This window comes from Neovison vison, chromosome 10 (genome assembly GCF_020171115.1).
Source record: "Neovison vison isolate M4711 chromosome 10, ASM_NN_V1, whole genome shotgun sequence".
Lineage (NCBI taxonomy): Eukaryota > Metazoa > Chordata > Mammalia > Carnivora > Mustelidae > Neogale > Neogale vison.
Genome location: NC_058100.1, coordinates 70,832,408 through 70,848,320, shown reverse-complemented (window position 1 = coordinate 70,848,320; position 15,913 = coordinate 70,832,408). Strand labels below are relative to the sequence as shown.

Below are 15,913 nucleotides of genomic sequence, written 5' to 3'. Positions count from 1 at the left end.
GGGGCTTTAACCCACTGAGCCACCCAGGTGTCCCTGAATAATTACCTTTCCAAGGAAAGCACAGATACTGTTGTAAGATAACACTAAGGCTCACAGAAGGGAAAAAGAACCACCCACTTCCTGTCAGTCAACATTGGCATCAATTAGAAGAACTGTTAAAGCATGAAGACCAAGCAAACTCTACACACAGGTCCTGTCACATTCGGAGGGTCCTTTCTCATTTAACCTAAGAACATCAAGTCTACTCTCTTTAAAGAAAAGCTGAGTGAGAATATACTTTTTTTCATACCAATGCCAGAGGAGGTAGTACTCTGGTAATGATCACAATAACTAGGAGCTCTCCATTCTAACACAAGCTTTAAACCAATCTTGTCTACAATTGATATCATCAAAGATCACACCCCAATTTCCACGGAATCACTTGGCTTCAGATACTGCTGAGATTGCAAGGGATGGTGAGAGTAAGAGGCTATCAGAAGATTAAGACACATGTGGAAAAAAAAAAAAAAAATCCATGTGGGACCAAGAAACCTGAGTCAACTAGGGGGTCTGTACCTACAACAAGCATTATAAGATGGATTTCTCTGAAAGTTTATTTCCTTCACATAGGAGAAAAGAGGTTTGAAAGTTCAAGTAATAGGATGCTCTGCTCAAAAGCATTAATGGGAAAGAAAATCTTCAGATCAGATAATATAATCGCCATTAACTAAAGACAAATTTTAAAAAGAGGCTGGATAAACAACAGATTTTCTTTTCTACAGGCTCCCAGAGTTTCAAAACCAGTGGGCACATGATCAGCTCTGGTTTGGAAATCGCAAAATTTCGAAGACCAAGAACTCACCTGCATTAGGTTATAAGGGATGTGAGGGAAAATCTAATTATTATTTATTTAATCCAATTTATTCTGCCTAGACTACACACCCACTAGAACTACAGGGGTATCAGGCACCACAGAAGAAGAGTTTCATACCATAAAACTTAAGTTTATTTAGAAGCTATATGAAGAATTGTTTACAAGGAATGATAGTAGTGGTGTGGTGATGGGTGAACTCTGTGCTTTAAAACTAACACACAGAAGGAAAAGCCAGAAAAAAATCCTCAAGTTCCCTGACTTGTTTTAAACCATCAACAATGCTGTTCCTATCCAGTGCTGAATTCTGCTAAGTAGTAAAAATTCTATTCACAGATACTTACTTAACAGAGACCATACATTTTTTGGAAGAAATACAACTAAATGTATCTGTGAAGAAAAGGTACTTTATTTTTGTGTACTGGGGGATTTCCAGTTTTGCTGATTGGTGTCTTTAACATAATTTCTTTAGAAAGCATTAGAAAGAACAGCTGAGTAATTTGCTTTGGAATGATTAAGGCAGTAAGGTACAACAGACACAGATATACAGAACTGTTTTATTTTGTCTTGCTTGGAAAGGATGATTCAGATTAAAAAAAAACAAACTAAGATTCAATCTACAATCAATTAAGCCAAAGGGGGACCATTCAAATGAGTTGTATGAAGTTAGCTTTCCAATGTCGTTTTTGTCAGATTTAATTTCTCTAGTTCCTTTTCCCAAGGTGAAGTTAAGATAGACGCAGTCTGTCAATCTGGGTTTTAACCCTGACTGTAGATTCTTGAGTACTTTTATCCAGCCCAAAATGGTATCCTCTGACATCCTTCCTAAGAAAGCTTTTGCCCTCCTCCCTTAACTCATTCCTGGTGTTTTATTTTTTTAATTTTATTTATTTATTTTTTTTAAAGATTTTATTTATTTATTTGACAGAGAGAGATCACAAGTAGGCAGAGAGGCAGGCAGAGAGAGAGAGAGAGGAGGAAGCAGGCTCCCTGCTGAGCAGAGAGCCCGATGCGGGACTCGATCCCAGGACCCTGAGATCATGACCTGAGCTGAAGGCAGCGGCTTAACCCACTGAGCCACCCAGGCGCCCTCTCTGGTGTTTTAGACTTTTGTTCTGCTCTCTCATTATCCTTGTTCTCCTTTCACTCCACCTTGCAAAAACGTTATCTGTCGAAAACTTGGCTTAGAAGGGAAGATCCAAAGGAGAGCATGGAGGATAAAGGATAAGTTAAGAAACATATGCTATTGGTTTTAAGGGTCTACTAAAGAGACATGAGACTTGGTAGTGCTTTGATAGTCAGGGAAGCTACTACTAGGAAGAACTATGAATAGAGTTTGGTTGGGAAAGGAGGTAGTTCTCAGTAAAGCTCTGGAGAAGCCCCCCCTTTTCTCATGGGGATTGGTAAGCACCACAAAATCACAGCTGAAAGGAAAAAGAAAACTCCACCACTGGCCTTTTTCCGAGCGTGGCCGCCTTCCGCTCGGCTCAGTGCCCGCCACATGCCCAGGAGTGCGTCTGGATCCTTGAGGGGCTCCCTTCGCAGGTGACAGTGCTTACGCTATACTGTAAGAGAGCCAGAAAAGTGCCCATGAGAACCAGAAAGCAAACTTCCAGCTAGCAGGAACATCTCTCTAGGCATCTAAGATGGGGGAATCAACACAGATATCTGGGCAGCATCTGAATGCCAGGAAAAGTGAGGGAGAGGTTATTCCCCCCCTTCCCCAGTTCAATATAATGGTGATGGAAAAAAGTATTTTATATGATGTATCTGCTGGGAAAAAGACAGAAAAGACTAAGTTAAAGCCAAATGGTGGGGGAAAAATGTCTTCACTTCCAACAGATGGAAAGAAATAACTAAGAGAAGAAAATGACCTAGGGTCTAAATTTGGTTACAGAAGAAAGTCTGCTATGCTGGCTTGGAGAATTAGAGCTTATGAATGAAAGCAACTCATTCTACCACTTGGGTGATGCTGTTCTTAGAGGAAAGTAGAGACAGAAGGAAAACCTCCATTCTAAGATATAAAAAACTAGCATAAATACACCAAAAATATTCTCAAAAGTCATGATCTCATAACTCAGACAAAAAAGAAAAGCTCCATAGGCAATATTAGACTTTGATGTAAGAGATCTCCACCAGTTCATAACCTTTCCAATCTTTTTTAATTACTATGTTTACAAGATGCTTGATATGACCCTCCCTATTATAGTAAAACAATAATTAGAAGAATGCTTTAACAGACCAAAAGACTTTTATTTTTATTCTGTTGAGGCAGAACTCAATTTCTGCAAACTCTGCTGGCCAAACTCAAAATCTCAGTCTTCCTAAGAAAAAAAGAAAGGGTACCATTTCTCTTCTGGAATACTGTAATAGCAGAGGCACTTCCAGACTTTCAAGTAATATGGTTCTCAATTCTGGATGGGAGTGTGTCTAAAGAAGGTGGTTTGTGGCACCTTTTCCTTCTCTAAAGAACCATTGTTAATAGGGTTTCTATTCAGAAAGGTATGTTGGGTTTCCCTCAGATTCCAAGTGACTGAGGAAAATGGAAAGCACAGGAACTCAAGAAAATCATTCCAGAACACCAGGCTGACGTTATCTCGATCCTTTTGAAATCAAGCTAGTATCAAAGATGGACCTCTCACATATATACACTTCCTTGGCTTAGACTTAAGAGTGCAGGTTCCCATTCTGGAAAACATGGTAACTAATTATTTCTTGGAAAATATCAGGTGGCCGACTAAATGACCAGAATGTACTCTGGGCTCCAGCAAACTCAATTTTCTAGGATAAAATGCTTTTTAAAATGTCATTTTCCCAAGAATCTGGTCAGAGCATGTCAACCTCTCTTGTTTGTCCATTTAATAGAAGGTTAACAAATGATCTGTATCCTTTCCCTCAAAATTAGAAATTCTTCCACTTAAGCCCCAACACTAGGACCTGGCAACCAAGGATGGTGGTACAGCTCTTTGTCAAAGGGAGCAGACTGGTTAATCTTTAAAATCAACTGGGACCAGTCTTCCATGTGAGGCAATAATAAATGGCTCACAAAGACAGTGTGGTAATTTGAGGGGACAAAGGGACTAGAAACAACCAGATTTGGTTGTCGCCTGACATTGGGCCCCAGGAACCAAAAAGATCAAAAGAGATTAGCCATTGCTAAGATTTCTCAGATTTCTCATTAACTCCAAGTTTTAAGGACGTGTGTTTTTTCTAGGACTAGAAAAAGCAAGGTTCTTCCACTAGGATAAAACTAAAATGTGAAGAAACTCGAAAGGAATGGAAAATGATCTGTTCATTCATTTACAAGAATGGTTCCTACCTTGGCCTGCAGGGTGTTCTAATATAATAGGAAGAGCAGTGTCCCACCAGTTTCATCAGGACAAATAGTTGGCTAAATCCTGGCTGGGAAGCCAAGTGCTATATTTTCATGTAAAGAAGGCAATGGCTAGTGGGAAAGAAATTAGTGACTATGTTAAGAAACCATTTGAGATTCAGACAGAATATAGACAGGAGGTGCTCTGGACCCAATGGCAAATTGCGTCATACGAAGAGCCATGAGAAGAGAAAGTAAAGGCCATAAGAAGAGAAAAGGAGTGAAGCAAGGTACTACATCTGAGGAATGGATCATCAACCTCCATCTAAAAAGAGGTAACTGAAAAGGGGTCAATTTTTATCACTTTTAAATAAACGTAAGAAATCAGATTATTTAAAAATGCAAATAGCCTCCAAAGGGTCCAAGACACTACAATTAATTCGAGAGACTGGCCCAACTCTGTACGTCACAACCGAACCCTGTGAGTCATACATCTTAGTACTAGACCATCAATATCAGGTCACTGTATTATAGCCCTTTCATGTAGCACAGCATGCCTGATGGCACATTACCAGTAAGTTAAGGCGTGTGTATTTCAGTCTATTCCCGTCAGCAGCCTAAATCAAAGGCAAAATTCTGCACTTCTGTTTAATTTTAGATTTCAAGACCCCAAAAGATGAAGAAAATGAGAGACTAGAACTTCAAAAAGATCTCAAGAAGTTTATCCAATAATAGACCATGCCTAGATGAGAACATGGCATTGGCTAGAGAGGGATCAGAGCCCAAGTGGAGTTGTTAAAGCATGCACCAGGGGTTCACCTTTTGTAGGAAGGTGTCAGACATACATCTGGGCACCAGGAACAATGGGAATCACTCAGGAAAGGCATCAGACCTTCAACTTTATTCAAGTAGTAACTGGAATGTGATGAGGTTCCTTTGCTTTGTCACTCTTTCTCCTTCATATCCAAGGGAGGCAGAGACAATGTGAATAACAATTTTTTATCTGGGAGACTATGATAACTGCAATCAATCTATGCATGGCTCTCAAACAGCTTTCTCCTAACCAGTGGCTGCTCCTATTGTAGTGTCTGACATTTTACAGAACAATGACAATTACAATTAGGTCTTCAAAATGGTCATTAACCTATTATATCCCAAATCTTAATGTATTTTCAACAGAAGGAAATTCATTTTCAACGGGCATCTCATATTACCAGAGAACATAAAATTAAAGGGAGATTTGTCCGAAGTTCTTTTTCAGTGAAAATCCTAAGCCTGGTAGGAGAGCAAACTTAAGGTTTTGAGGGTGACTGGTTAGTGCATGGTCAATTTCCCCTATCTCAGAAGAGGTCTCTAAGAGGTGGCTGAGCTGGGGAAAATTCTAAAGATTTGCAGTTCTTCCAGTGAAGCCCTGACAGACAAATATATTTCTTACATAAAGACCAAGAGGATTTTCCCTCCTCTTGTTTTAGGATCAAATTGTTCTTTGTAAAGTGGCTACACTGGGCTTGGTGAAAGGCCCACTCAGCAGGAAACTGACAGACAGTCTCAAACCAATGGTTTATTTTTTTCTCCATCACTTTAAAGCATATAATAGGAGTACGGGGACAAAGAGTCAAAGACAAAGGATCAGTTCCTTCAAATAGAAAGGCACACAAAGGTATTTGATAAGTGAAAATTATTTTGAAAATTAACGGGGAATAAGATCAGGAAGGTGAATCATCTGCATATGCACTAATTTGATTTCTGGAAAAACATTAAGAGGTAAAACGACCAGCTAGGCTTACAACTCAGAGGCAGAAACTTGTTTGATATGTACCAAGATTTGATAACCGCGTTCTCAAGGCTCTGGCCTCTCACCACTTCTACTAACTCCCCTTACTCTTATCCCAGTACAACCGAGCTGGCAAAGTGGACAGCCAAAGACCCTGGTCTAAACTCAAAAATGTTTCCCAGAGCGCGCGACTTCTTCCAACAGCAGCAGGTCTAGCTCCATCTCTGTGCTCTGCAGATCCCAGGCTCCATCTAGCTTTTCTAGTCTCCACCCTCCCCCTCCCCTTCGAGACTCCACCTCCCCCGACCCTCTCCTCCAGGCGCGCCTCCCCTCTCCCGGACTTTCACAGCCACTGGGGACACCGTCCTCTGGCTTCCTACCCCATTCCTGCCTGCTGGGCCTCGGCGCCCAGATCTCCATTGGCTCAGGCTCCCCTTGCCCCCGGCCGGTCCGGAGCTGCGGCCAGCGGATAGTACGGCCGGCTCAGGTCCGACCCATCCTCGTGACGGTCCCGCCTCACTCACCCTCTGTCACCTCGAGCACTTTAATCTGTTCCTCGGCAGCGGCTCGCACCTCCTGCACTGGGGAGAGGATCCCGGTGAGCGTATCCACTAACGCCTCCTTCAGTCCTTGTGCCACTGGACCCGGCAGCCCGGAGGCCGCACCACCCGCTGCCGCTGCCGCCATCTTTCTTCCTTTCAGCCCGCCAGCCCCGCGACCGGGACCCGCCACTAAATGACGGCTCCCGCGCGCGGCCAATCCGCGAAGCCGCGCCTGCGCACCAGACCCGGGCGGGAGCGGGAAGGGGGCGGGGAATGGGTTAAGCCTCCAGAGACAGCGCCTCCTGTCGTATGGACGGAAAATGCACCTTTTCCCGCAAGAATCATTTCGCATTTATGTGAAAACTGAGGTTAGGGGGATTTTCTAAAGTGGAACAACAAGTTAGCAAACTCACTGGGAACAAACGCCATGATATAGGACTTTAAGTTCATGGATCTTTCAGGTATAAGATACTTTGTTAGGAGAGAGGAAGTGAAATGGGAATGGGTGTAGATGGCTTTAAGTAGAGAGGTCTGGGTCAGAAATAGTGATTTTTTAAACCAGTCTTTTCCCCCACCCCAAACACTGAAACAAACAAACAAACAAAAAACCGTTGGCTCAAGGGAGCCTCTTGATTTCAGCCTCCAGAATTCAAAGGTAGGGGAAAGAAACTGAAGTGGACTGGGCAGTGGGGAGTGGTCACCTGCAAGAGACCCAGTCCCTTGATTTTCCAGCCTAGTTGAGCCCAACTTCAAAACTGTGGAGTGTCTGGCCAGGAGAGGGCACCTGCGTGGGGAAGGACATTTCCTGCAGAGTAAGCGCTTGAATGACTATTTGAGAATGAATCCTGTTCACTGAGAACCTATACATTTTTTTTTTTTTGCCCAGAGAAATTGTGGCTGGACATTTAAGGGATGAGGGAATGAGAGTAGTTTAACATGGATATCTTAGGGCTGGTTGTGGGAAATGGCTAAAGGAATAGAGATAGTGCTAAATACTGGAGCAAGTGGAGAGGATTATCCAGAGGGGTTAAAAATGCAGGGCAGAATGTAAATAAAATACACTTCAAATTTTAAAAAATGCAGGGCGGGTTGGCAAGCACGTAGTGGCAGAGGGACAGAATGGCATGTTGGTGGAGGGGGAGGTTCTAGAGCAAGAGGAACAGGTAATTTTTAGCAAGCTGTTCAGGTTAAGAGCCTTAAAATGGTTTCTAGGAACTCTGACTCTCATTCCCAAGTGGCAGAGGAAACCAGATGGCAATTCCTAGCCTAGTTCTAAGACTACGACTACTAAATTGGTAGTGATCTGGGGTTGTCACTTCATCTGAGTATTCTTCCTAAAAATTGATTCCTTGCTTTGAGGACAGCTCTAAACACATTTGTCATTTCCCATGTTAGAGGACAGGTGGGTTGTGTTACCACAATTTCATAGGAAAAAGATTGCTTCTTGGACCTTGAAATTCCACAGTAGGGAATAGTAGGAATTCTTTTCCTTCTTTCCTTGATCCATTAGAGCAGGTTCTTTTTTCCTGGGTTAAATTCACTTTTACCCCTGGAAGAGAACAGGAAAGTCTAGAGGGTGGTAGATTTTCAAACTGTGGAGTCGATGGAGAGAACTCAAGAGCTCTGAATTTTGGTTTGCTGAAGGATGCTATGTCCACAGTGTGCAAGTAAGGAACCCCCGCTCCCCGCTTTCCCCAACCAAAGGGTTCCAGAGCTCCTACTTCGGATTTGAGGATCAGACATTTCCAGGCAGATGAGGTTTACCCCTTGGTTAGGCAAATGACCACAAGCAGTCTCACCTTGCAGATCAAAGAATGGGCCACAAGATAAATGGAGACAGAAACCAGACAGAGAGGGAACTAGAGAGAACCAGTGGACAATACAGGAGATAACTTTATTGAAACGCAAATGGCATCAAACAGATGAATCTTGCTGGGAGGAGACATGCCTGATGGAACAGAGGGCCCAGAGGAGGGGCCTCTGGCAGTGATTGAGGAAGGCCTCTTCAGTTGGCCTGGCATGGATTTAATTTTCAACCAATTTGTTAACTTAAATTACTAGGGGGACAGCTCAGCTCTCTTCATGATTGTTACCGCAACTATATACAACGGTTTGCTTTCCAGATTCAAATTTGCTTTCTCTACATTAGATATAAAAGGGGGTAGACTGAAAGAGAGGGTCAAATGAGAAAAAAACATAAACACACAGACACACATATCCTGGTTTGGAGCTTTATGTCCAATAAATTAAAAAAAACAAACAAACCCAAACCTGGTGCAAAAATTCCTGCCCACTTTCCACCTGAGGATTGCCATGCATTTGAGAAACACAGAGTCCATCCACATAAACAGTGCTGCCTAAAACAGGATGGGGGTGGGTGGGGAAGGGAAGGAAAGGAATCTAGTAGGGGTTGGAATTCATTTTAAAAAAGGATTGTTCTGTTAAAAAAAGACAACAACACAAAAAACAACAGTAACAAAAGCCATTAAGTGGGAGGCTCTGCACAGCAGTAGCCCAGACACTGGCAGGGATATGGGAGCTCTTGGCTTATTATCCAACATCTTCAGTCTCCGAGGAATGGCAGGGAAGCAGGAAGAACCCACAGGAGATGACCAAAGGCCTGTCATCAGCCTTTGGGGGGACTGAAGAGGTGACTTTAGTGCAATTTGTTTTACACTAGCCTTCTCCAGCCTTAGTTCCTCTCCAGATGCTTAGTCCTTGATTTCAAGGGACTTAGTACTAGCACATCCCTTTGTCCTTTACCCACAAGCTCCCTGGCAGGGAAAACTGACAAACTTGAAACAAAAGCAGTTGTCCACAGCCTCATCTACCCCATGGCCCCATCAGCTAGAATCTGTGAATCTGGAAAGATAAGAAGCTCCTCTCAGATTTTTTTTGTTGTTGTTGAAGGATTTTATTCTGTCACTGTGGCTGAGTCATTCTGTACCCTAGGCCTGGCATGGGGAAGGGAAAGGATGAGCCCAGAGGTTTAGCTGCCCCTGTTCTGCATCTTTTTTGTGCTTAAGTCCCTCCTGTGAGCCGAGCACAGCACAGAGATGGGGCCTTCTTGGGGGAACTGGAGTCCCCCACCAGCCTTGGGAAGGAGGTTCTGGCCAGGTTTCTCAGACCCAGCAGTGCCCTTTAGAACTCAACTAAAGGAGGGGGGATGTTGCTAAGAGCACAAGTTGCCATGGAAATATAAATGAGATTTTCTGACTTTTCTCATCCTATTATATAATCAGGAAAATGCTCGGAGTAGATGCAATCGAGCAGAGGAGCAGTCTGGAAGAGACCTCCAACTGCTTTCTTCTGCTACCGCCCTTTGGTTTCCCAAGGAAAAATTTCAGAGGCAGGAGACAGTTCTCCAAAGATTGTGTTCAACTCGAAGAGATGCCAGCATTCCCCCTCACGTCTGCCCAAAGGCACACGTACCTTTTCTTTCTGTGTTAAATAAAAGGAAAAACAGAAACATAAGGAAGCATGGGAAAGATAACTTTGAAATTAATGTAAAACCCCGAACTGTAACCTAGGACCTACTTATTTTTTAGTCCTAAAGCACCTCAGTGTGGGGACTCTGCTACTTGCCTTTCCCTCAAAAAAAAAAAAAAAAAAAAGTGACTTTCACACTGAAGCATGCATCAGAATTACCAAGAGGGTTTGTTAAAACACAAATGGCTGGGCCCTCTCCCTAGTTTCTGTTTTAGTAGGTCTGAGATGGGGGCCTGAGAATTTCATTTTTAACAAGTTCCCAGATGTTGCTGCTGTTGCTGGCTGGAAACAGAGGTTGAAAACCAGTATTCTAAGAAATGAAAGAGCTTAATCAAGGGACCAAAGGTCCACTTACTTCCATGACCATTCTTGTCGATAGAAAATTCTCCGCGACATAATCATTCAGAAAAATAGCCAGAACATCAAACTGGGAGGATCCAGGGTACATAGGTTTAATTTTCAACTCTAATGCTCTCTGTGCAGCCTCCGTATTTCTACCCAGGGTCTTCATCTTCCAGCTTACTCCTGTTTCCCAGTCTCTGGCTGGCAGCGCTTGCCTCCAGGACTGGGCTGAGCACACATCCACACGCACACATGGATCCTCAGCAATGGGGAGAGCCCAGCTGGTGGCCCCATATATCCCTGATCAGGTTGGTTGAGGACTCATGAATATATAAAGCTGATTCAAGTATAAAGGGCAGTATCTTCAGGCATTGGCTTGGAAACACAGTGTCCCTAAGACCATTTTATTACTTATGGCCTCCTTAGTGGAGCCATGAACCACTAGTAGCCATAACTTGCTAGTAGTTCCTCATCCTAAGAGTGTACCCGCAGTGAATTAGTATATCCATTAATAAACCCTCTGGAAAAACACATTTCATCCCATCAGTGGGGTTGACTTATAGTCTGCTTATTATCATCAGCTTAGCTAAGGTCAAAGAAAAAGAAAAAAAAAGTATGCTGAGAAGTTACATTTGGTGATCTGGATTAATTTAACACTTGAACCCTGTGTTAGACCAGCGATTAGGACAAGAACAGCCTCCTTTCCTAAACACCCTGCAATCAAGGATCCTTAAGAGTCTCCTGAAGGTCTCCTAATGCTGGTTTGTAGGACCAAGTCCCACCCAGTCTGGCAAATTTCACCTTGTAAGCAGGGTTTCTGTATATAGGAGTCCTCACAGGCAATGATGTGAGGTGTTTGGGAGAAAGATCAGGTTGTTTTTTTCCTACTCTTTTGGAAACCTACAGGAACGAGTTCCCTCCGAGACTGGAAAGGAATGTCCCTCTGAATAGTGTGACCCTCATGGTCAGAGAGCTAGGAGTGGAGATGTGGTGAGATTAGGTCCATTGGGAGTCTTGCAAACCAGGAAAACCAAAGAGCCAGAAATGAAATGAAAAAAAAAAAAAACAAAAAACAAAACAAAACCCCAACAAAAACAAACAAAACAAAACAAAACAAAAACCCAAAATCAAAAACAAAAACCCACCATTTCTTCTGAAATCCTTAAGAAGTATGAATAGATTAGTTAGAAGACTGGTAATTCAAGACTAAAATGTAGCATGCCAATCAATAAGGACTTCATTGTGGGGTCTGTTCACGGACAGCAAATCTTTGTTTCCTGTTAACCTCTAGCTTCCCAATGGTCAGACTACATGAAAAAGATATTGGTATAGGATTCACACAAAGACAGAGATAAGCACCGTAGAGCTGCCACAAAGCATAGATCTTTAAAAAATATTCTGAAGCCTCAGAAGTTGGAAATAGCAACAGCAAAGTGCTCTTAGAGAGAGAGAGAGAGAGAGAGAGGGAGAGACACACAAAGACATCAAGTCCCGTATTAGCCTCCAATTACCTAGTATTTTATTTTTAATGCCTAGGCAGGGATTGAGAAACACATACACTGGACAAAATGTGTTGGTCGTCTTCATCCAGAAATGAGAGGGAGTCTGCGTAGGGACCTCTCCTGGAGTCGTGGCTCTCCCCAGAAGTTGATGTTGGGTACTGAACCATGTCGTCTGCTAGCCCACTTTGGTGAGGAATGGAGTTGAGGGTCTGGAGAGGAAAGGGAGAGCACACATCCCAGTCCTACATAGGCTGGGTTCTTCTGAAGGTGCCCGGGGGCTGAGAAGTTAGCTATGGGACCCGGTTTTCATTTTCGGAGGGATCCCAGTAGTCTCAACTAAGAAGCAGATGTGTAAGTAGGAGAGAATGCTGTGGATTCGCTCTTGCCATTAATTCTAGGGCAGTGAGGGGGAGCTCAGGTTTTCTGCTTCAGAGAAGTCTGGATGAGCACCCCAAGGGGTTATAGCACCATGAGGAGGCTCAACCTTCTGCAGTTGCCACGTAAGCATGATTCCTTGGTGAGACGACACATCCCCACAATGCGGGGCCCAAGTGTGCGACTGTAAACAGGGTCCCAGGCTCCAGAGGGAAAGCTGAGGCTGCAGTGCCACCTCATTAGATGGGAACGCACTTTTTGGAGGAAAGCAACTAGAGACCTGGGCTAAATGCAGCAGTCAACTCAGAGTAGAGGGTGGTGGGTCCCAGAAATAGAGAGTAAAATTCATAACACGAGAGGCCTCCAGAATCAACCTGCTGAGGATCCAAGTAAAATTCACGGTGGTATCCATGGTTTCTACGGAGTCAAGAATCCCTTTGGAGGTCTGAGGCAGTTGGAATGGAGGAAGGGGTTCCCCTCGTTCCTTTTTCTAAGTAGCCAGTAACATCCATGATAGAAGGCACTGACTGGGCAGCACCAGAAAGTAGAGAGTTAAGGGCTCAACCACCCAATTAAGATGGCATTGAAAGTCTGAGCCTTGCCATGGGACTGGAGCTAAGGACAGGGTTCAGAAGAGGCCTCGGTCCAAAGTAGGCCCATCCCGGTCTTCCCTTCCATCCAAGTGAGAACACCCAGCTCTGAGGCCTCCTCATTCTGCACAGCAGAGACCTTAAGGCAGTGATGTCAGCACCATCCTTGAACAAGCAGCCTCTTCCCACCACGGAATTGCATATTTTACAGCTGAGTTGGTTGGGGATCTTCACAGCTCATGGACTTAGCAGCAAAAGCAGTAAAAAGTCTCCAGCATAGAGCGCCCTGTCATCCCTGAAAGCAACCAGGTGAAGGCAGAAGCTTTCTTGGGGAGCAACCTGAACCATCTGTTGGACCTAAATGGAAAGATTCTGATATGAAGAGTCAGATGCATGTACTCCTTGGTTGGGTGGAACAGAACAGTCCAGATGAGTACACCTGTAGATTCAGATAAGGTCTTGTGCTACATAGGAATCTGAAGAATGCACACTTGGGCCCGGGCTCACCCTGTGTCTTTGATCTGCAGAGCCTGAAACTTCATCCTCGCCAGGCAGTTCAGGCTGGATCTCATCCCACAGTGGCTTCCAGAAATGCCGGGAAAAGGACGTGTCCACTTGAGATAAGCAAGGTTCCATAGTCCTTCAGGGTCCATCTAATGGATCCCAGATCTTCTGCCCCTCCTGTATTAGACAATCAAAGGCTTCTTTCTAGATGGCACCTTGGGTTTTGGCTACATTTCTTAGATGATCCTGAGGGTCTAGATAAGCAGGGGATGAGCACTTAATGGAGATTAAGATTTCCTACTAGACTGTGAACACAACGGCTCAAGTCTTGCCTTTTTTTTTTTTTTTTTTAAACCTGGCGACTGGTAGACAGTAAGTACTCAGTGTTTGCTGAGTGAAGGCATACAGACTGCCGGGCCTTCAGGGCAACTTCTGGTGAAGGTAGATCCCTTTAGAAGGCACATCCTTGCCACCAAATCAAATTCCTTGAAACTTACATTCTGATTTTGAGTATTTCCTATGGATGTCCGGTCTCCTAGAAGTGAGTATTTACTTGTCAAGAACAAATAGTAAATGCCAGTTACAGATTTTGGATTCAGTCAGCAGAGCGGCCACCATCAGAATAGTGCAGTAGGGGCTCAAAAGGCCACAACACAAAGGAATATTCCCAGGTTCCTGGTTTTCCTCCAGTCCTGTGTGGAGCTCAGAGTAGATCTTCTATCAGCATAAGGCTTCTATCACTTTCAGGCTGAAGGCTGGCAGCTGAGCTCCCAGGCAGAATGTGTGCTTTCTCAATAGCAAAGTCAAGGTTCTTCTACTAACTTTTGTCTGAATCAATGCTTCCAGTCTCCTGTAAGTCCCAAGGCTGCCAAAGATAGTGGTACGGCAGGCATCTAGCTAGTGCCAATGAGATGGCATCAGATTCTCTGAAGAAAACCCACTTGGAAAAGCCAAACTAGCCCCAGTAAAAGCAACCCAAGCATTTTGTGGACATGAGAGGAAATGGGGGTGGGGGGAGAAAAAGAAAAGAAAGAAGGAAAAGGAAAATAAATAGGCACATGGGAGGGGGAAAAAGAAACAAAACAAAAAGCAAAAATAAAGAAGAAAGTAGGGTTTATTGACTCTCATGCATGTTAAATTAGAGGGTATAAGACAGAGCTAGCAGTCTTTCTCTGAAGGCTGGAATGCTATTGTTGTGGTTTGGTGACTTCCAAGATAGGCAGCCATCTGGTTGTGGTCCCCTACATCATCCAGGGATGGGCAGCACGCTCTCTACCTTGGCAACTGCTTCCTCTCTCCAGCGTCATCTTTTCTTTTTCTTTCTTTCTTTTTCTTTTTCTTTTTTTTTTTTTTAAATACCTTTTACAGATTGATTTAAACATTTTTTAAACCACATGCTGCTTTTTCTGGGCTCCAGCCAGATCTCTGGGGGAAGAGTTATTGGCAGTGGTGACGGAACTCAGAAGGGTCTGCGACAAATTCTGGGGAGCTTCCGCCTCCCTTAGATGTCCCCACACAGGGCTGTCTCTCCCAGAGCTGTTCATGAGAATCAGTTAGGAACTGCTGCAGGATTTTCTGATGTCTTCTGAACCCCTTCCCAGAAAGCCTAGGAGTCCCTAATTGAGACACGAAATCAAGGAAAAAGACCCAGAATCATCTTTTCCCCAAAGTCATGAGAGGAGGCCAGTAAATGTATCTAGGGGACACAAGTTTCCAAGCTCCACCCCACCAGTCCTTACTAGGAAGTTCTCAATCAAGGTGCAGCACCAAGAACCTGCCCTCTTCCTTTCCTCCTCCTCCCCCTCCTGTTCTCTTGGGCTGGAGAACCAGTGCTCTGGAAGAAGAGAGGGGAGAGGAGGAGAGAATGTCGCTGATGCCAGCATTCTGCTGTCTGGGGTGACAGTGACGCCAGACCCTCAAAGCGTGGCCTGGAGGTTGGGGTCCAGGATGGTTTCTCGATCTGGAGACTCAATGTAATTGGCAGCTTCTTGAAGTTTCAGCAGCATGGCCATCTAAAGAGGGGCAAAAGGATGGATTCGTGAGAGTCGGGACTCAGGGTCCTTGCCCACAGAAGGGAAACATAAAGCCATCTAGATCATGGGACTGGAAGATTCTCATTTGGAAGTGATGAAGGGCCCGGAGGGTTTACAGGTGGCTCACTGGCTCAAGAAAAGGCAGCAAGGGTTACTTCAACCCTGTCTGTAAGCATGGGCACGTGCTGCTGGAGAGTGTCTCCTCTATACGATGCCCAAACAAGGCAGCCTCTGCCTCCAAGGTGTTCATATGCAGGAGAAGACAGAAGGCCTGGACATACCGGTTAATACCGGGAGGGATGTGTGAAGCGGCCGTAAGAACACCTGTGTGTGTCAACTTCTTCCAAATAAATCATAACCGAACAGACTCGGTGTTCTCACGAGCCAGTCCTACGCCCCAACACACAGCTTAGTGCTTCGTGTCAGGTTTAAACACTCTGGTGCATTCACCTCCTTCCTCCTGTACTCTTTACCTCTCTCCCGCTCCCATGCTTCTTCAAGACTGTCACCCTCCATTTCAGCTACGTACACCTGGCTGGTTCTCTCCTGAATCCGCTCTTCACCCTTCTATTTACATGCCTGTTAACAGTCTTCCATTT

The 15,913-nt window shown here is 44.3% G+C and overlaps 2 protein-coding genes across 3 annotated transcripts in view; both read right to left on the bottom strand.

Moving 5' to 3' along the window:
• The window catches only part of IPO9 (importin 9), a 56,465-nt gene extending 49,832 nt beyond the window's left edge, over nucleotides 1–6,633 (bottom strand). Inside the window, exon 1 of one of the 2 annotated variants that reach the window (XM_044267592.1) lies at nucleotides 6,462–6,633. In XM_044267592.1, the coding sequence (XP_044123527.1) occupies nucleotides 6,462–6,624 (163 nt within the window). In that variant the 5' untranslated portion in view covers nucleotides 6,625–6,633. Of the gene's footprint in view, nucleotides 1–2,305; nucleotides 2,404–6,461 lie in introns of those variants that run through there. The other variant, XM_044267593.1, reaches the window with a different exon arrangement.
• Nucleotides 6,634–8,359: 1,726 nt separating this feature from the next.
• NAV1 (neuron navigator 1) overlaps nucleotides 8,360–15,913 on the bottom strand; it is a 252,392-nt gene continuing 244,838 nt past the window's right edge. Inside the window, exon 33 of the mRNA XM_044267590.1 lies at nucleotides 8,360–15,293. Coding sequence (XP_044123525.1) covers nucleotides 15,198–15,293 — 96 coding nt within the window. The 3' untranslated portion in view covers nucleotides 8,360–15,197. The remainder of the gene's footprint in view (nucleotides 15,294–15,913) is intronic.